The sequence below is a fragment of the Ceratosolen solmsi genome, unplaced genomic scaffold, assembly GCF_000503995.2.
Source record: "Ceratosolen solmsi marchali unplaced genomic scaffold, CerSol_1.0 scaffold7, whole genome shotgun sequence".
NCBI classification, from domain to species: Eukaryota; Metazoa; Arthropoda; class Insecta; order Hymenoptera; family Agaonidae; genus Ceratosolen; species Ceratosolen solmsi.
In genome coordinates this window covers 11,058,101-11,079,966 of record NW_011948413.1, presented here as the reverse complement: position 1 = coordinate 11,079,966, position 21,866 = coordinate 11,058,101, and the positions used below count along the sequence as shown (strand labels likewise).

The following is a 21,866-nucleotide window of genomic DNA, read 5'->3' as shown; positions in this document are numbered from 1 at the left end:
TTATTATTATTATTATTATTATTATTATTATTATTATAAATCTTAATTTATTATTCTGTAAAAAGTATGCGATTCCTAATTAGGCACTTATAATATAAAAACCAAACGTACTTTATGCATAGCACTTAGCAGATAAATAATTAAGTAATTTCCGCGATGATATGAAGAATCAATTATAAAATTATCGTAACTATTTGACGTTTCACTATTGAAAGATCAGAATGTTTTATTACTATCATATACATTTTTTTTATAATGTAAAATTCTATTATCAATTATTAAACGGTTCGATTTTGTTGATATTTTTACAACGTTACAAGACACATTTCTGCTATAAACGAAACTTATTAGTATTTATCTGAACAGTTGAATGCTAATATTAGCTAATCATACCAATACTAACGAATAGAAAGATGAAATATAAGGGAGAAGTAGCTGAATAGTCAATTGAATGTTCAATAAATAAAGAAATAAAAAAAAGTCATATTCACTGATTATTATGAAAGTGAAGATTTGCCAAGATGTAGCTTAATTATACACTGAATTCGAACTTATCAATTGTTAATTGTAAATAATTTATTTTACATTAATAAATTAATATTTTAACAATACCTACGTTCCTTTTTCAAAATTGATTTCGAGCAGAGAGTAGCGCACCTTCGAGCGCAAAATTTCAAATTACAACTTCTGGCCGGCTCTTTCCTTAATAGTCGCGTAACAAATTTTCCACAACGCGCCATTGTTCCAATTACCGTTCACAGGCTAAATACTATTCGATCTCATACTCACGGTTTAGCTATCGAGCCGTAACAATGTCATTACCGTTTTGTTGCCAATACTTTAAGACGAATAAGAGAGCCCAATTGCGAATTGCGAATTCGAGCCGATTTGATGTGAGGTGATTCGAGCGAGCCTCGACACTACTTTTCACTACTTTTCCTTGACTTCTTTCAGTAATGCCAGGACGTAAGTGCTCGTCAAATCTGTTCTCTGCACCACCCGCCGATGATAACGAGAGTGTGCCGCGCGCCTATTAAGATGCGCGGCTTTTGCGCGGTTGATAATTGCGAAGCAATTATAAATCGACGAGAGACTATCGCTCTTCCTCTGGACTTTGATGGAGGCTCGGCTCCAGCAGCTTTCGTGACGTTTACACGAGAGAGGTCGCATGCACGACTGCATTCCACTTCGAAACGAACCAGCGGTTTTTTTTTTCTTTTCTTTTTTTTTTTTTTGTTGCTCATTACTCATTATTATCGGCAATGCGCTGATATCCCATAGAGTTAGAACTGTGGGATACGTTTCTTGATACATGCGCGCTGGTACTGCACAAGTGTTGGGGTTGTTGTGGATGACTTGGTAAATAGATAGTAAATAGCGCTAAATAATTAATGGCTTAGTGTATTTAAGCGAACGATGAACGATGAAATGGATCGTCGTGAGGATACATAACGTGGAATTGGTAATGATTTGAGATGACATTGTTTACTTTTACAAAAATTGACAATTCAAACTTCGTGGACACTATTAATTTATTCGTATTATTTTCTCGTTTCGTTATCATTAAATTTTCTTGAAATTTCATTTGTTAAATAGTTAGGATAACGAAAATAAATTAATATTGCAATTAATATTTTCAATTCGTGTGTAAAATTGTCGACAATTAAGTCTGGCTAAACAAATAATATATGAGACACGCACGCGCTGTATGCGTTAAAGTTTATATTCGTTAAAAGCGATTAGAATAGAATAGAATTCATTAAAAGAAAATTTCAGCTCCGTAAATTGAATTTTCAAATATTAGATCTGTTTAAATGTAATTTATCGGATGTAAAAACAAAATCGTCAATAATAGTTTGTTCTACAAAAGTTTGAATTTTTTGTAATAATCCCTTTTGGCTATAAAGTAAGGCTCCATATGATTTTTTATTAGTTAAAAAATTATCCAATAGTATTAAATGAACTGAAAATTGTAATTACTTAATTGCATATAATAATGTTGATAAAATGAGAATAAATATTTGCACTCTCAATAATACATGTAATCTTGCAAAAATAATATTTACGATCGCTTAACTATATTCGCCATTAAATATTTATCATTTTAATCTAATGCAAACGTAATTAATTATAATACGTTATTTTACAAAAAAAAAAAAAAATTTGAAATATTTCTTTATGCTCATTTTATTTTCTCGAAAGTTTATCTATGAATTTAAATGTTAAATACAATTGCAATTGTAATGAAATTTCTTTATTATCTTGAATTATATCTTGGAACATTTTATCAATGAATGAAATATGTTTAATGGCCAGTAATCGAATTATTTAGTAGAGAGAACTTATAAGAAAATTAATTCAACTTAAAAATAAGGAAAAATATAATTTGAATTATTTAAAACATTATACAACTATATGACAGAATTCGAAATAAAATATTAACGTGTACATTAAAATTCTCACAATTAAATTTAATTATCCTTCCGTTACTACTATTGAAATTCCAATAAAAATGTGCTAAAAATACTCGCGATAATACAAATTCATATGCGTACAATAATTCAAGTTATACTTGGGTAAATTTAATTTATATACTTGAAAATACTGCTATTTTATGACATTTGTATGAGCATTGATTTAAGCATAATCACTGTATTAAAGAGTTTAAATTAATTAAAATTAACATTTTATAAAATTGTCTTTGTTTAAATGTAAATTTATTAAGGAAATTTGCGATGCCAAAGCTAAAGAAAAATAAGTAACATCGTTATTGAAATTCTGTTGAAATACGCCCGATAAAGAATAGAAAACCATAGTATCAGTAAATTTACATGAAATCATATATTATTGATTAACTTGATATGAGAAAGAGTCTACTTCAATTCCTCTTTTTCTTTAATTCTAATTGTACGAGTGTCGAAATAATGAAAATTCATATTAATTAAATACGATATAATTTTTACGAAAGTTGATTATGCAATTAACATAAAAAATAAAGTAACATGAAGCATTAATTGAGATTGGGTAGAAAAAAAAAATGAGTACAACAAATTAAGAATGTTGATTTTCATTTATTACAATATTTTGTAACGATATATGATATATAATATAATGATCTATAAAGTCTATGTCCACAACCGAATGACAAATGTATAAATTTCTTTATCTATAGTCTTTCGCGACACTCGATCGGCGTTATTTTTATTTTTACAATGTACAATTTGTCGCAAGCTGTCAGTTACATTTCGTTAACAATAGAAAGGCGACTGTTATAAATCTATGTGAGAAAGAATAAGAATTTAATAGACCGCAGACGAAATATGCACCTTACAATAATTGTAACATTATTCAATGCCGGTTTTTCTTGTTTTTTTGTTTTGTTTTTTCTTTGCAAGGAGTGTAAGGGTATACATATGTTAATTTATATATTTATTCTCGTATTTTACAATTTTAAAGTTTCATAAAAATAATAGTTATGCAATAATAGTAAATATAATAATAGTAATTATAATAAAATAATAATAATTAATAATTAATAATAATTAATAATAATAGTAATTAGTAACACTTAACGTAATGTACACAATACATATTGACTTATGTAAGATATTTCGTGTACGTGACTTCCAGAAGAATATGTATTTGTTCGATGTCATGTTCATTTTTCTAATAAATATAATTTCAATTAACAAACCACTTAAGTGACACATAACAATTATAAAAATAGAATTAGAAAATTCGATTAATTTGGTTCATTTTTCATTATTTTGAAAGTCCAGATCACGAAAATTCTCATCTACGGTGAATATTTATTGTCAAATTCTTTAAACATGCCTCCTTTTAAATTTTATTGAGTTACGATAATTTAGTTCTTAACATATTTCTCGTATCCTCAATATTCTGTACAAAATGGCACATCCTACCCTATAACCACTCAGACGAGATACATTACGCGTGGTATCGTAATATATTTTTGTGCCCATAATTAACTAGTCGATTCAAGTACTTTCATTCTACCACAAGGTAGAACTTTTTACAAACTGAATTATCTATGTACATTCCAAGTTTTGCTTTAATCATATGAGAAACACTTTTATTTGTTTGAAGAACAAAAAAAAAAAAAAAAAAACTCGCATCAGTCCAATTTTATTGGTCCCCTAAGAAAATGCCGATGATGGCTTACAATGTAGCCATACATCATTCGTATTAGTTCTCTTGTCTCCTTTGTTTTCTAGAATAAGTAGAAATTTTTCACAATCGTAGTTTAAAATTACACAGAGAGCCGGTAACGTAATTAGGTTTTTTTTTTTTTATTTTTTTTTTATTTTTTTTTTTTGTGTTTTTGTTTGTTTTTTTTCCTTTTAGTTTTTAGAGTAGAGCATGTTTGTCTCCGAAACATTTAAAATTCAATCTTGAAGTTTAAGTGACAAACGCGAATATTTTAAAAATTTGTTCATGTTTTTCGCAATTCACCGAGGCAATAAACATAAGCACCCTTTATTGCTTTAGAATAGGTACACGATAAGAATCTTCCATTTCCATTTCCCATCTTCAAGAAGATTCTAGCTAAATAATTAATTGTTTAAAAGTAATAAAAGGTGCGAGTGCTTGTTTAATTAATAGGCCTAGGTAAACGCGTTCGTCGTTTAATGCGTTGCCGTTGCGAGCACATTGCAAGTAATGAAAAATATCAAGAAAAATTACGATCGAACAGTTTTAAGTGTTCTCGAAGTATAGAATCTTTTTTATCACAGTCATCGGCGATAACGAAACTTTCATTTAAATTCGTTCAACCGAATATAAAAATTCACTTCTTTTAAAAAAAGATCGAGATTACATGGTCGATCAATGTATAAAAAAAAAAAAAAAAAAAAAAAAAAAAAAAAAAAAAGAATCGCAAGAAACATTTGTCATTCAATTTGCAGAGATAAATTTTTCATTCTTCAGCTTTATTAACGCGTAAATCCTAATAAAACAACAATTTACGTTTTTCTTACTTACTTTTTTCCTCTTCTGTAAACTACATTTACGTACAATATAATGTGTATACACGCTATTTGTAAATTACAAGTATGAGTTACAATTATTTACAAGCCACGTTGAAAATGGCACATTATGAATATATTTGCACTACAGTTCATTGTGTATCGCTGACATGGCCGACACGTCGACATATATTTTATTCTCATTAGTATAATCGATTATATCAGCCAGTGACAGCCTTTCAATTATATGTTATTCTTATCTTTCTCTATCTTGTTATACTTCTTCCTTATTTCATTCGCTCTCACACTATTATTCTCTCATTCGCGCTACATTCGTGACATTGAGTTATGATCACAATTGAACACGGCACGCTTTTATATCCATTCGGGAAATCTCTAAGTACTTGGAAGTGTCGTCCTTCAAAACAATGCTACGATGTCACTTATTTAAAAATTATTAGTACAGAGACAATTCAAGCAGACGTTACGAAATCCCGATTTTATTTTTTTTTTCTTCATTTTTCTCTTCCTTTCTTTCCTTTATTTTTTTTTTTTTTATTTTCTTTTCTTCTTTCTAACGATTCTCGTACGTTTGTCCAGCCACTCCATAGTGCATTAGTGCGTTACACATCGGTAAACGAGAAATGCATAATTGAATCGTGAGTAGTGCTCTTACAATACTTTTCAGCGATTCGACGAAATATTACGGCATGGATTTTTCCCGCGCGTTACCTACGTTCCTTTGCAATCGTCTCTGTTTAATGTCACATACGGGGCGCTGATTCGATTATTTTCTGAAACTGGCTCTAGAGGGACATCCGGCTTTATCGGCGTTGCCATTAATAAGATGTAAACACGCTTGAAGAACGTCCGTACTACCATCGACTCACAATTAACTCAATCGAGACGTTTTTACGCTCATACTCAATTTCTACTGTTCAACTGTACTAATATCCCTTACTTTATTTATAAACCGCATACATATATATATATATATATAAAGGGGGTGGGGAAGGGGAATTGCGTGGGGGAAGGGGGATTGTGGTATATGCGCGCGCGTGTATATACATAGATCATTTAGTCACCGGTCATACGGACCAAACGCTGTCGATGTACTTTAATTTTTCTCGAGATCTAAGGAGGTGTCGATATTAAACTTGAAGTCGTTGAGCTTGAGAACCAGTTTCACAAGCCGGATAAACCTTTAAAGAACTAGCTTGCTCGACCAATGAAGAAAATAGTTGCTTAATTGGTACTTAAAGTTATGCCTCGAACATTCACGGCTCCTCCCATCACCGTTACCGAATCTCATCAGCCTCCTGGTGAACGCTACGTCAGACCGTCGTCTCGTTCTTCCTGAGAGGCTTGAGCGGCTGGAGCTCGCGCTCGAGCCGATCGAAGTCGTTGTAATATTCGTGATCGGACTCTTCCTCGGAGCTTCGCTGCCGGAGTTGAGAGATGCCCCCAAAGGCCCCATTTGCCAGGACTTTGTCCAGCGGGTTGGGCGATGTCGGGATGCCGAGGGTCTGCGGCGTCAGCGGCCCATCGTCCTGCGACATTATGTACTCGGGATTGTCGAGAGAAGTCTTGCCGGGAATCGTCAGGAACTCGGGGTACTGCCTGTAGCCGTTGTTTAGGCGCTTCGGCATGGATTCTGCAAGGAGGAGCAGTGATTTATTTTAGAAACGTACGCTCCTTACAGTACAAACATAATAATATATATTTATTACGAACTTGGCAAAGCAGTTGGCAAATATCTTCTTGCCTGCTTTACTTTTGCACGCGTAAGTAGCCATAAGAAATTAATTTCAGAGTAGAAATATCATCGTTTGCTGTAACTTACCGATTGGATTCGCCTCTCCTATTAGGTCCATATACTGAGTTTTTGTGGCGGGAAGCTGAGGTGACGGCATTAAATAATCATCTTCGTCGATCGGAAGTTCTAATTTCACCCCACCCCTCCGACATGTGCTTGCTGATGCATCGATGTTTCCGAGATAAATCCGTCATCTGTCACGTCACAATCTGGTAAATTAATTTATCAATCGTTACGAGATGCAGTAAGTTAGTACGATTAAATGCATTACACGTGCGTTAACGCGGTGATATTAATTTGCCCGACAAAAGAAAATAAATTTTCACGACAAGCAATTTTATCCTTTACGATATTGCAAATAGAGCTGAAAAATCGATGAAGGATCGATATATGTGAAGCAAGCGTCGCACTCGATTAAAGTAGTTGGATGGGCGAAAACGTCGAAGGGAAAAGGGCTGACGACGAAAAACAAACATCACGATGAAAACAGAAACAAAAACAAAACAAAACAAAAAAGAAATATCAAAGCGACAGAACTTACCTCTGACTCCGACCATCTTGAGCGGGTCCGAGCAGTATCTCGAACTGCTCGTGTCGGAACCGGGTAGGACCGTCAGCTGGCCGCAATGACCGTTCGGATGGGCGTAGTGCATGGACCTCTGTATGGAGTTGGTGCCCTCGTGGCTGCTACCGCCGCCGTTGCCGCCGCCGCCGCTGCCACCGCCGCCACCGCCGCCACCGCCGCCGCCACTGCCGAGGCCGCCGACGCCGCCGAGGCCGCCGACGCCGCCGAGGCCGCCAACACCGGCGCTAACGCCACCGACACCAACGCCGCCAATGACACTGCCACCAACGCCTCCGCCACCACCGATGCTCATGCTACCGATGCCGACTCCACCGCCGATTCCGGAATTGGAATTGCCGAGAGTGAGGCCGCCGCCGTGCATCAGAGCCGCGCCGTACCTCAGCAACTCGCGGTCCCAATTTTGCTGGTTCTGGGGAGTCGGCGAGTCCGTGCTAAGCGAGCCGCCGTTTGGCCAGCAGACCTTGATGGGCGTACCCGGTGGCGAGGAGCCCGAGGTGCTGTTCGACAGGAGATTCGGTGGCAGGGGCGCGCGGCACTTGGGCTGCAGGTACTCGTCCGCCTCGACTAGAGCCTCGGGCCCATCCATGGCCGAGGCTAAGTTGCGAATCATTTCCTTCTCGTCCTGCGAGAAAGAAGCCGACTTTTTTTTTCCTTTACCTCAAGGCTAATTACGAGTTGAGAGGTTATGTAAGGAAGAGGGCTTCGCCGGAGCGACGATGGTAGTGACGAGCACTGGAGACCCGCATCGGGATAACGTTGGACTCCGGGTGGGACAGGCACGTGCCGTGGTTGACGGAGTGGAGTGGAGTAGGGGAGTGGAGTGAAGGCTTTTGACCGTATCGATGTTCAGGATATGGAGTTGCTTACCTGCAGAGAATAGGAGGGCAGTCTCATGTACTTGTCGCCCTTGATGGCGAGATACCTGCCCGGATCTCGCGACATCTTGGCAAAGTCCTCGGCAAGTTCCTTAAAGCTAGGTCTCGACTCCGCGTCCAGCATCCAGCACTTGATCATGATCATGTACACGTCGATCGTACAGATCTGCGGCTGTGGTAGCCTCTCGCCTTTCTCGAGAAGCTCGGGCACGTTCCTCGCGGGCACGTTCTCGTAGGGTCTGCCACCGTAGGTCAGCACCTCCCAGATCGTCACCCCGAATGCCCAGACGTCCGATTTGTGCGTGAATATTCTGTGCTGAATGCACTCTAGGGCGAGCCACTTTATGGGCATCTTGCCACCAGCCGCCTTGTACTGCTCTTCGTTAATGTCCAGGAGCTTGGCCAAGCCAAAGTCCGTGATTTTCACGCAGTTGCCCGTTTGCACGAGGACGTTTCTCGCGGCCAAATCGCGATGGACGAGCCTGCGCTCCTCGAGATAAGCCATGCCGCGAGCAATTTGGGTGCACCAGTTGAGCAACGGCTTAGAGCCGATCTTGTCCTTGTTGTTCCTGACGAAGTCGAGCAAGCAGCCGAGGGGCATCAGCTGCGTCACCAGCATCATCTGCGACGTCATGCAGACGGCCAGTAACTGCAGGAGATTCGGATGCTCCACCGAAGCCATGATGTAGGCTTCGTCTAAGAATTCCTTCGACGTATTGGCTCCAGTGCCTTCGTGCAGTACTTTGATCGCTACGGGGATCTTGACGTTTTCGCCCTCGGGTACCCACACACCCTTGTACACGTTCCCGAATGCGCCGTAACCTATAGTCAATGGAACACAAAGATTAAAGTCCGTTCGGCATTAAATCCTCTCGCGGTTCCTATGATAATCACAATGGACAGATGGACGGGAGCCGATGTCCTACGGCGCGTGCGTGACAGTTGTAAAAAACAAAATACATGCGATAATTACGAGTTACAAACCTAAAATGCCGCCCTTCCTCATCTCCTCCTCCTTGATTATACGCAATTTCGCGAGATTGGGCTTGACTCCGGTCGGCCTCAGAGGCTCGTTGTCGTCGAGGCCAGTCAGGGCCATCGTCATTTTAACGGTGTTCTCTTTGGCCTTGACCCGCAGGCGCCACTGATACATGAGCAGTCCGGCGAACGAGAGGAATATAATGACGAGTATGCCAACGCCCCCGAGGATGGCTGGTTGCAGTTCCGTGTCGTATTGGAGGCCGAAGCCGACTAGTTCTTGGGAGCAGTAGAGTTCGCTGTCGCCGCCCGAAAAAATTTTGTGCGGGTACTCGGGCGGACAGGCTTCCGTGCAATTGAAAGCTGTCGTGTTGTCGTTCGGATCTCCGCCCTCCTATTAATGTCATATTACATTATTACATTTTTAAATTGGTTAATAAGCCATGGGTTATTGTATTAGTGCCGTTTAATTTGCAATTATATCAATGCAGTTGACGAGACAGCGAACGGCGCATTAAACTTTAAGCGCGACAATCTACGTCTGTCTCAACGTTTATAAGAAACGCTAGAGCACTGTATATACCCCTAGCGATTGAACAAACGATGATCGTGAGAGAGAGAGAGAGAGAGAGAGAGAGAGAGAGAGAGAGAGAGGGAGCAAGACTCACCACGTAGATCTTGAGATTCCTGCATTTGTAGCATTGGTTGGGTCCGGCGCCGTAGCACCCGCGACACTCCGGATAGCAGGGTATACAGACTTGAGTATCGGGCTCGACAAAGTGATCGGCAGGGCACTCCTCCTCGCAGTGCTCGCCGCGTTTAAATTTCACGCACTGCTGGCAGACCTGCTCGTGGGTGCCGAAGCCCGTGCACTTTTTGCAGTGCGTATGACACTTGCGACAAATGGCTTTGCCGGCCAGAGGTTTCAAGGCTCCTTGCTCCTGAGGACTTACCCACTCGTAATAATGACCTGCGAACGAAGAGATTATTTATATTACAGCGATTGTCGCCTGTCTCGCCTCGATTACCACTAAGATACCACTGCTCTTAAGCTACACTGACGCTTTATTCGTAAGAAACGAGTGAGCAATACGTATGGTTTGAATTACGATGACCATGAGAATGGACAAAAACAACTTACCATCTGGGCAAGGTTCCTTCTTCTGCAAGCAGCCTTCGGGCACGTGCCTGCCGTTCATGATCGCCTTCTCGCAGCTGTGACAACCGTTTGGCCCGATGTTATTCTCCGGCCCTTCGCAACCACCCACGCAATTTTCATGGCAATGCCGGCATTGGCCATTGTCATTGTACTTGGACGAGGGGCATTCCGGGACACAGTAAGGACCGTCTCGGACGTTTTTACAGGCGGTGCAGTGCTCGGGATTAGGTCCGGTACAGGTGCCGTTGCACTCCTCGTGACATGGTTTGCAGTTCTGATCGTCCGCTTGGTATATACTGAGATAAAGAGATAAATTACTTTCCTCCTCTCTCTATTTGACGCTTATTTAGGCTAATTAAATAAATGGCATCTGCCATTTATTCATTATAGAGTATTATTATTATTGTTGTTGTTGTTGTTGTTGTTGTTGTTGCTATTATTATTATCATTATTATTATTATTATTATTATTATTATTATTATTATTATTATTATTATTATTATTATTATTATTATTATTATTACTGTTTTTGTTGTTGTTAATGTGGTTGTTATTGTTGGTATTATGATTATTATTGTTATTATTAAACAAGAATAATGATTTTATATTCTTACCCAGGTGAATTGCAATCCTTTATGCACACGTTTTCGAGAATGAAGTTTTTGCAAGAGAGACACTGATCCGGGCCCGGACCCCAACAGCCTTCCTTCGAACACTGCTCGTCGCACACTAAATCCTCTTTAACTACAAAACAAACAAAATAAATAAGCCGTCTATAAGCTGCACGACTATGTAAATAAAGTATTAAAATGTTTGTCGATTTTGTCAAAATGTTACGTAGCACTTGAGTCGGGTTAATTTAAGACGAAAAAAAGAAAAGGATTTATAAATCGCCAAGAATTTAAGCGTATTGGAACGATTACTTCTTGAAATTACTCGTTAAGTAAGACGTAGGTGAATTAAAAAAGAATTTAATATTGAAATACTCACTGCAATCGGTTTCATTCTTATTGTTCGAAAGTAAGCTCTCGTGCTCTGGTGATTTTCTTATTTTGTCCCAATTAATCGTACCCGCATAGCAAAGATTCTTATTCTCCAAAATAGCCACTGAGCCAGAATTAATTTTCCTCAAGGAGTTTAATCCGAGAGAGACCAGCGACGTCTTTACAATGTACAAGCTGGCGAAATATTCCGTAAGCGTTCTGCCACCTATGACCTCCAGATTCCTGAAGTACGACAGATTCTTAAAGTCATGGTGGTCACCCTGTATGTTGAGAAAGCCCGTGATCTCCTTGAGAGTACTGAAAACTTCGAGCTTGTCGGGGTGCATGGCGTCGTAGCGCGAGCCGAAGGAGAAGTTCGAGTAAATATGCTGATATCCTTTGAAGCTCTGATCGAGGATACTTATCGAGCCTTCGATAATCGTGCAGTCTTTGAAACTATCGATATTACCCGAGTGAACCTCGGTTACGCCCTGGCAAGTCTTTGGGCAGGGTCCTTCGCAGGGCACGCATTCGCCATTTTGGGCCTTCTTTTTCGGCGGACAAGAGCGTACGCACGCCCCGCTGTCCTTTAAAAGATGCTCGGGACACTTTCTTACGCACGTTGCTCCGTACGCGTACTTTCCATCCGGATTCGCCTCCCAAGAGTACGTCGTTGGATTGTACCTGAGCATAATAATATCGAGTGATTACAAAATATATTCGACTGATTGGCTAAAAGTTTACAAACAAAACAAACAAACAAAAAAAAAAAAAAAAACGAATAAATATTGTGTCGTGTCGAGGAAGAGAAAAGCCAGACCTCCTAGGAGCTAACGAAGTTGAAGAATAATAATCGAGCGAAGCACACTCGAAGCAGACTCACTTTTGCATAGGTGGGCACTCCTGAGTGCAGACTCCATCGTCGTAGAAATTCTTGCAAGCGAGGCAGTCGCTTTGCTTGGGTCCGGTGCAGCCACCGGCGCAAAACAGGTGACAGCACTCGCGTGGATTGGGCCCGAAGCACCTGCCCTGCCAGCACTGGGGCGAGCAGTTGGTCTTGGAGAAACGCTGGCAGTTCTCGGGCCCGTCGCCCCAGCATCCCTGCTCACAGCTTTTGTCACACTCGGGGCAGATGCGCTCTGGCGACGTGAAATTATAAACGTAGCTGTAGCGGCGATTCGGTCCCGTTATTATTTCCTCCCAATTTATCGTCTTAATGTGGCACAGGTTGTAATTGTTGTACATGCCGACGCTGCCGTTGAGGATATCTGTTACAATGAGAAATGGTTGTTTAAAAACGTCTTTACGTGATATTATCATACATGGCGTTGCAAAAAAAAAAAAAAGGTGGAAACTAGCGCGGGCAAAAGAGCGCCACGCGTTATTGTCAAATGGCTAATTGAAATATTTCATTATCGATAGGTCGCGCTGCTTTTACAGTTCCGCGGTTCGGCAAGAATCATTAATACGGCAACGCGCAAATAACGAGGTTCGTGTCAATAATAATAAATCATGTTAATGACATATCGAAGTTCGATGTATAATAATAATAATTTTTATCATTTTAATTGAAAATTGCATACGAGCCCGACGCGAAAAATCCACGATTTCCAATGTGAAAATCGTTATTTTCATAAAGTGCCTATGAAATAATACGAGAACTGTAAGAACGATAATATAAGAAATTTCACTTTCGACTTTACAATGTTTATGCACACATATAATATATACTTCCTTGCGACGCGATACGTAATCCTAGTATAAATTTTCAATTATAAAGTATGAATTAACTATTTATTGAGATTGGCAATGAAGAGGATGAGGAGAATAGGAGGTTGTTGGTAAAGGAGCAACGATGGGCCCATAATCTACCGGTTAAACATTAGGATAAGGAAAAATAGGAAGAAGATAGAATTGAATATATATATATGTATATATATATATATATATATATATATATATATGCGAGAATTGTCAATTACCTCTAAGTGCCGGCATCTCCAGATTGTACATCTGGCACATTGTGGCGAAGAGTGCAAACTCGTCGTCGTGTATGTTGAGCTTAAACAAGGTTCGACCACGTATGATCTGCAGCCTCGGTAAAACGATCTTCGGCACGTCGACATGGCTGATGAGGACGTAGCCGGTAACCTCACGTATGTACTGCAGGAAGCTGAGATCGAATTTGTCGTTCTGCAGCCATGTAATCTCGAGGTTGCCGTCGACATACGTACAGTTGGTGTACCGGTCTCGAAGGTTCCGGTAATGATGCTGCTTGTTCGACGGCACGGATAGCCGACCATTTGTTCCGATGCAGACTGTAAGGCAGAAAAACGAAGGGGGGAGGCGATTATGCACCATACTATCATAACATACAACATATTATCATAATGTCGAATTTTTCTAATTTATCGAGCAACGTCGCATAATGATAGGGTTTTTACAGGCGCTGCTCGGAGGGAACTCGTAGGGAGATGAAGAAATGTGAAAAGCCTTTGGCCCTGAAGTCTAAGACCCGGTTGTTTGTCTTTATGAGCTCGACTTAAAATTCTATTCGGTTATAAATGTCATTGTACGTTTACGTGAAAAGGCTAAATTAAATGTTTGTGTCGCCGAGTTGAAACGGAAATTCAAGACAGTGCTGGCATCACTCGACAATTAAGTGGCAATTAATGTCCATCCCAATAATTATCCTCACCGAAACGCGCATTATTAAAACAACTTTTATAGTCAACTTTCATAGTATATGTGTTAGAGCTGTTAGGAATAAAGTATTTCTCGTCGATCGACATTTTCCGCATTAACGAATACAGTGCCGAGAGCCTAATCGATGCCATCGCCCATAATATAAAATACCAAATCTCGGCGCGGTAGCGAAGCCTCTCGTTTAACCTCTCGTTCATTTCCCTATTCTCGTTGGCGATCCTAATTAGGAAAGACTTGGAACTGGTCGCAGCGCTTGCTCAACCAAAGTCTCGTAAGGACGCAATGACGGACTTCCAAACTCCATCGGTGTCACGCGAAAGCGCCTAAAAATTGTCGAGGGAGAAGCGCTGATAAAGCGACACGAATGATCGATATTATTATTTACGTTTTGCAATGCTTTCTCGAAGAACATTGTACGTCTAAAGTGCAATAAATTTTTATATTTACAGAACTTTCTTTGCGTTAATAAATATTCTTCAACAACAGGTATGCGTTATACGGCAGCTGCATATAATTTAAGATACCGGTGTTTATGAGCAATAAAACCTTTTTTTTTCTTCGGCAGCGAGAAAGTGGGAATGACGGAAGAAATATCACCACGATGATTACGCGCAGATTTACGACGAACGTGCTCGGAAAAGCATACGCATCGTAACCTATGATAAATAATAAGTTTTAAAAAATAATTCAGCATGTAAATATTTTACTTCGTTGTTTGTCGGCAGTTGCCTGCTAATAATACTTGACCTCTATCTAAGCAGAGGACGGTAAATTTTTACTCAAAATTAATTATTTAGGAAGACTATATATATATATATATATATATATATATATATATATATATGCATTTTTTTTTTCTTCAGAATATCATTGGATTCGATGAAAAAGCAAATTGAATCTGCGAAATCTTTATCAAATAGTGGCATAAAAATCAAGGCGCTGAAAAAATGGAGAGCTAGACGGAATGGTTAAACTCGGAGCAAAATGTTATAAAGACCGGAAAAACGAGGAAAGGCCGAGCCGAGAAAGGACACGATAAAGCGAGATAAAGTAATGGAAACTCCGATCCACCCACACGCTCTCTTGCCCGATGTATCTCTATAGATAGGTCTTTCTAGGCCTGAAAAATGCGCTATACGTACGTCTGCACAGGTATATAATACTCCAGGAACAAGGTGGGCGAACCACTTCCATAAGAGCATCGCACGTCCCAGACACGCGCTCCGTGTTGTGTTGTGCAACAAGACGGGCGCGTATACGCGTACACGCGTTTACCGGGACTTTTAGGGAATTTTTCCCCGTCTACGTCAAGCGATTATAACAATATCGAATAATACACGATCTAAGGTTCCGATCCAACGGTCAATGATCATTAATTAATATTTTGGCTCTCGATGGCCGAGTGCGAGACTTTTCCCCGACAATCGCCTTCTGTATCATAACTTTTCGTGCTTTCGAGCGGAACTGGCCATTTCTATCGATAATCTGCCAATCCGAGCCTCGTTGATTTATCGATGATACAGGATGAAAAAGTTATACCCGTCCCCTCGCTGCCACTTGCGAAACGTTTAACAAGTATTTAAATCCATGCACCTTTCAATAAATCAGATACATTAGAACTGCCTCGAAATAATTCGCGCAAATACTTTGCCTATTTCTTCAGACTCTCGCATTTACCTCTCAGCCCACCTTTTCCTCCCAACTTAATTATAATAGCGTTTAACATTGATATAATGCAAAATTCAGAAACATAACTACACAAAAACGACCGAAAGGCAACATCGCGCAACGACTTGGAGAACATCGCGCTCGTTATTCCGACCAATGCACGTCGCGAAATCAAAGTTATTAAAGGCTCCCCTCGTGATCTACATCATGGCGAAACACGGCGAAACCGAGACCCTATGGTAATGGAATCCTCTTCCTCAGCGATACTCGTAAAGTTGCGGCAATGCTCGGGCCCGAGAACCCCACTACTAACGAGAACGAGATCTCTCGGTCCGCCGTGTGTGCGGGTAGTCGCGAGAATCATTAAGGGACTTGTCGCCCGGAGCGACACGAGTGTCTTCTCTACGCGCCTCGTGAATTTTCATCCCCGATTCGTTTCTCAACGCCGCCCTGCCAAGCGCCAACTCATTCGCTCGTCCGCTATTAACATCGCCCTAATTTACCGGCCAAGATCCTTGCCGTTCCCATGAGTGGCCCCGCTTCCCACTAGCCGTCACTTACGTCCATCTTCCACACCGCGGCACAAGCGGCGCCCCCTCGATATAAGGATGAATCGGCTCACCGCGGATGCTCGACGACGGACAGCGACGTGATGACGAGATTGGGAGTCAAGAATGGGGGGAGTGGAGATCGGCGAGCTTTACCGCTTTTTCACCCGCGTTCAATAGCTCCGCGTCTATCCGAGGTCCTGCGGCGGCAGCGATTGTTCGGGATTCCTGCACGCGCTAATCCCAGCGCAAAAGATAATTGCGCCTCTGTGCCGTCGGAAGCAGCAAAGGCACCGCACTCGCTATCCGCGCGCACTCCCCTTTTAAGAGGGTCTCGGCGGCAGAAGGGGAGTAGCTGCCGGGACAAGTGGAAAAAGCCGGAGTGGAAAGGACGGGCGCATTTCGTGCCCGACTTCGAGCGAGTCGTGCGCCGAAGGGGCTTGCGATGACGATGGCGATGACGATGGCGATGACGATGGCGATGACGATGGCAATGAGGGATGGGGGATTTGGGCGAGGGGGGGGGCGAAAGAAAAAAAAGAACGCGGGATAGCTATTCCTAATTAAAGTACCTGTCGAGACTACGTCGTTAAGAGCGCCGCCTGTCGATGATGTTTGAAGGATTGCCTTCTTTTTGCGTTCTTAAACGGCTACGTGGCGCGCGCGCAGCGGAGCGAAACGAGAGCCGATCCGCGCGATTCGAGCGCCGAGCAAAATAATAGTCCCGCAAACGTTGTTAATTAAAATTGTATACACTGGCTTATCGATACGCCTAATGAAAGTGACGCGATTAAGTAATGCCGATATTTCATTACGTAAGGTCCATTACATTTATGTGGAGCGTTTTAAGCATTAACGATCGAGGCGATCGATTCGATCAGTCCATGGAGCGGAATGGAGGCAGACTCAACCCAGTCTTGTCCATCTGCGCTCCAAGTTCTCGAGTGACGTCGTTTTAGTAACTGAAAATTCACCGGTAACGTGAATAAGATTCCCCTCAAGTCCGGCCATTAACATCGGACAATTGACGCTCGATTCTCGCTAGCTACTACACATTCATCGAGGAACGAAACTCTCGGTTTTCGCGGCTGCCGTGCGAATAAAGACAAAGTATGCCTCGTTGGAAAACCGATTCGGTACCTCGATGGAGAGATAGAGATAGAGAGAGTGAGAGAGAGAGAGAGAGAGAGAGAGTGAGAGAGTGAGAGAGACAGCGTCAGAAATTTCAGGCTCCATAATTTTACGGTTAGTGGGTATTTTTCGCGCATTATGTTACGCGCGCGTGCGTCCGCGCACACGTAATACGCCGTGTATGCCTGAGCCCCGGAGCTGTAAATTTCGGCGAAAGGGCGGAATTGCCTCGACTGAAAATATTATGTGCGAAATCGCCGCAGTTTGCTGGAGAAACATAGTCAGGGTTACCGGGTATAATCACACGTTTCGCGGGACGGCGTTCGGCTTTTCGAGAGAGCTAACGAAGGAGATGCTGCCACGCTTTTAACGAGAACCGTATATTCTTCGGACGTCGTCAGCGGTCTGAAAATTTCGTGATGCCCAATCGTTCCATCAATGTAGGCTCGCGAGCGTTTGCGAGTAGTTGCGAAAGTCGTGAAACAAAGAAAATAAATTCTTGTCTCAGCGTTACGGCTGATTGATTTTGAGACGCCTTTATGCACTTCATTTCATCCTGGGACATTTCATGCAAATGGCTCGGATGCAGAGCTCGGCATATTAGTTTACGTTTTTGCTTCAAGATTTGCGCAAAATTTATTATAATAAATGTTTACGAGCGTGAAGAGATATGATCGGTCGGACTCTAGTTCTTAATCTTTAATTTTCAACTGGTGAAAGGACATTTTCTTCTAAGATGTGGTACCTTCTTGAAAATGAAATGAAATGCTTTTATATATTGGGCACTTTGGATTCGGAAAATTATGAAAAATTTTTTGTGTTTTGTTTTTAAATTAATAGTGTTATTAATGTCAGAATATAAAACTTCTATAATTTATGATAAAATAATGGTTATTCGAGAATATAAACATTATTTCGACGATTCTTAATTTAGCAAATATATTATTGGCAAATCATTTTTCCGAAATATGTTTTACATTAACGATAAAGGGGCTGAATAATATCCAAAGACATATGTCATTCATAGGGAGTAAATAATTTTAATTATCTCTTAAAATTCGTTTCGACGACAGGGCACATTCTTTATTTCAAGTAAAACCATTCTCAACACTTTCATAAAGCTTATATGACAGCCAGAAAAGAATAAAAAACAAATTTTAAAATATATAAAAAAAGTAATGATTTATGTAATATTTTTTATTGACGTCCAACCACCACCTAACTCGTAAAGCGAATAAAAGGCAACGAAGAGAGAGAGAGAGAGAGAGCGAGAGAGAGAGAGAGAGAGAGAGAGAGAGAGAGAGAGAAACGTTACCGATACATTATAAAATTAGACCTGCATAGGACGAACACTAAGTCTTTTGGCAATTTCTTTTCAAGTTTTCTGATGTAACTTCGCCATACCGCTGCTAGATTTTTATGCGGCACTTTAGGTTCCATTAGGGCTGTCTCAAAGTAATACAAAATAACAGTACCTACACACCAGTGCGTCGTCGCGCCATTTATTTAGGCTCGTAAACATCGATACCCTTTGGTTCCTCTCTCTCTCTCTCTCTCTCTCTCTATATATATATATATATATATATATCTTCCTACCGCCCCACCCTTGCGGTTCGTTCGGACTCGGGGCAAAATTTCAGAGCCAGTAAAAAAATATAAAAGACAAGAGTCGTAACGTGCAAAGTAACCATCGGCTTCTTCGTCGAAAATCAAAAAAAGAAAAAGAAAAAAAAAAAGAAAGGCAATAATAAAGATTCGAGAGAGAAAGGATGAACTTTTGTATGTAGGATAGATATCGCAGTCGTGTGCAATAAGAGCGCACGTGGAAATTTATGCTTCTGCAAAGCTAATTGCATGGTATTAAAAAAACTAGGAGACGGGACGCAGATGTGCCATATGGAAGATTTATGGAAAAAAAAAATGATTTTGTAGAAATTCGAAATTGGTGCGTATCGCCAACTGTTTATTGTATGGTAATGCATAAATTAAATATTCCTATTGTTATTCTCTATCAGTTGGTTTGTTATGAGTGGCTGTTAATTTGATGGAAAAAACGTAAGAGGCCCGCGAAAGGATACGAGAAATAGAGAAAATTAATTTTTCAAAATTTTCGAAACAAATTTGTAAAATATGAATTATGAATGGCTATACGTAATGCCAGTAAAGTCGAGATTATTTTCACCCTAAAAGTCTGTCGGTTTTTATTTATAAAATTCCTAGCCTACAATAATATTGTATAGTGTGCATTTCAAGTTGTATTAAGAGATCTTGAAATTTTTACAATACATTAGAATAATAATAAATTATAGGCCTCATATTTCCAGGTGTCACGTGACATACTATCACGCGAATTGGTATATTTTTGAAGTATAAAAAACTTCATAACCACAGAATACCTTATATCTTACGCAAATCATAATAATCCTCGCGTACGGAATTTTCGCCTGATGCCTCCTCCCTCGCACCGCCCCAATAGAGCCTTGGATGTTAATAGGAGCCCAAAGTTACATTTTTCTTTCTTTTTTTTCTGCGCAGCCTCACTCAAAAGAAAAAAAAAGAACCTCCCCCCCCCGGCATTTGCCATGCCAAATGAGAGGCTTCGCGTCGTAAAGGCGCGAAATAACCATCGGGTATCGTGTAAATCAGCAAAAAAAAATTCAAAAAATAAAAAACGATATACGAAGGAGGGAGAGCACGAGGAAGAAAGAGGAACAAGAGAGGAGTTGGAGTTCCGAGTGGAGAAACAATAATATAGGAAGGGCTCCTCGGGAGGAACAGGAGATAAAAAGATATCTTGTGAGGAACAATGGACGGAGAAGGTTAAAGGAGAGTGATCGCGGACACGGTTTAAAACACTGTGACAGTGATTTCCTAATAAAAATATGGAGAACGCGAATCCACGCGCATTTATCTTCTCGTCTTCTTGGCTTACGTATGCGGTAGAAAGTATAAGAGGCGGGAGTTCAATGGTAATAAATTGCATAATAAAGCCATAAAGGCGTTCCAAACCTCGCGTATATTCGCTTCTATTTGTCTTGGCCTATCACTTCTACTTTTATGCTACTCTATTTTTCATAAAATTAACTCGTGAAATGTAGTGTGTACGCGCGGGGCATAAAGCGATGTAAGTAAACTTCCGTCGAAAATATTTCTCCATTATCAATGCTATTCTTCAATGCAATATATTTAAGATAATTTTGCAAATTTATTACAATGCGAGATTCGTCTTTTTACATTGCCTTTCGACAATTTATTTAAAAAGTATATACATTTACGAGGAAATCCATTTAGAATGTTTCCAAATCGTGGATAATAAAGTTCTTTCGACAATTTTTGAGGCGAGAAAAGTACAATTAACAAATACATGTTAGATGAAGTTAAAAAGAAAAAATAATAATAAAAAATAAAAAATAATAAAATACAAACCGTCTAATAGCACGTTAATATTTGGTGTTTTCGTCATTTTAATGGCACGAGGTATCATTCCCATACCGTCAAAAATATAAATTTCGATAAATACATTTTCGAATACCTTCTTTTAGCTGGACACGCTAATAGTCGAATAACCTATATTTACAATTGGTAGAATATGAATGCAGAACTGTTTAACTTTATGCGTGAAAGTCGACCGTAATATGCCATTGAAAAACACATTTAAATGAATGTTTCCCTGTACTTATTACAAAGGGTGGGAGGTGGGAGGGGGTTGGGGGGGGGGATGGAAGGAGCGTCCTCGCGTCTGATTTTTAACTTTCCATAAGCTTATGCGAAAAAAAAACGAAGAAAAAATACAAGTCCCAGCAGTCTCTGTGGCGAAGGTGGTGTTTATGGTAGGTACTCCATACACTTGGCTCGTGAATTTTCATTGCCACGATTATCGTCCGCGAACTTAACGGCCAACTCTTCCGCGAATGGCTTACGTCTTTCGAGTCCAGTGCGAGTTACACGCGTAGCCCCCTCGGTCAAAGAGAGAAACGAAGTGAGAGAGAGAAGGGGAGAGAGAGAGAGAGAGAGAGAGAGAGAGAGAGAGAGAGAGTGAGAGTGAGTGAGAGAAAAGGCAGACGCGTTATACGGCGTCGCATCGATTAAAAAATCCGCGTCGGTATAAAGGCGAAACGCGGCGGTGCTTAGCGATGGGAGAGCTAAAGTGGGGCTTTGAAATCGGCTGCGCTCACATACATTTGTATTATATTTATATATAATACACGTATACAAGCACGGGCGGGCGCGCGTCATATACATTAATAGCTTTATGGTTTATTGCTTTCGAGTCATTCGCCCTCTCTTCTCCCTTGCTTTGCGGTTCTTTACAGCGGCTTCCTCTACGCGGCTTATTTAGTGGGGCACCGACGCTACACCTATTTCGTCCGAGGCGTAAAAATTTTTATGTTAAACGGCTGAATGTGTGTCCGCTTCTCGCGTGTGTTGTTA

The 21,866-nt window shown here is 40.4% G+C and overlaps 2 protein-coding genes across 2 annotated transcripts in view; both read right to left on the bottom strand.

The window, feature by feature from the left end:
* Positions 1–809, bottom strand: part of LOC105367459 (uncharacterized protein YER152C) — a 9,141-nt gene extending 8,332 nt beyond the window's left edge. The window contains exon 1 of the mRNA XM_011506178.1: positions 613–809. Coding sequence (XP_011504480.1) covers positions 613–740 — 128 coding nt within the window. The 5' untranslated portion in view covers positions 741–809. The remainder of the gene's footprint in view (positions 1–612) is intronic.
* A 5,202-nt stretch (positions 810–6,011) lies between these two features.
* The window catches only part of Egfr (epidermal growth factor receptor), a 30,600-nt gene continuing 14,745 nt past the window's right edge, over positions 6,012–21,866 (bottom strand). The window contains 13 exon segments of the mRNA XM_011506179.1: positions 6,012–6,639; positions 6,829–6,946; positions 6,949–7,010; positions 7,343–7,499; positions 7,689–8,009; positions 8,255–9,084; positions 9,247–9,634; positions 9,909–10,210; positions 10,382–10,695; positions 11,014–11,143; positions 11,390–12,066; positions 12,266–12,650; positions 13,365–13,700. Coding sequence (XP_011504481.1) covers positions 6,320–6,639; positions 6,829–6,946; positions 6,949–7,010; positions 7,343–7,499; positions 7,689–8,009; positions 8,255–9,084; positions 9,247–9,634; positions 9,909–10,210; positions 10,382–10,695; positions 11,014–11,143; positions 11,390–12,066; positions 12,266–12,650; positions 13,365–13,700 — 4,340 coding nt within the window. The 3' untranslated portion in view covers positions 6,012–6,319.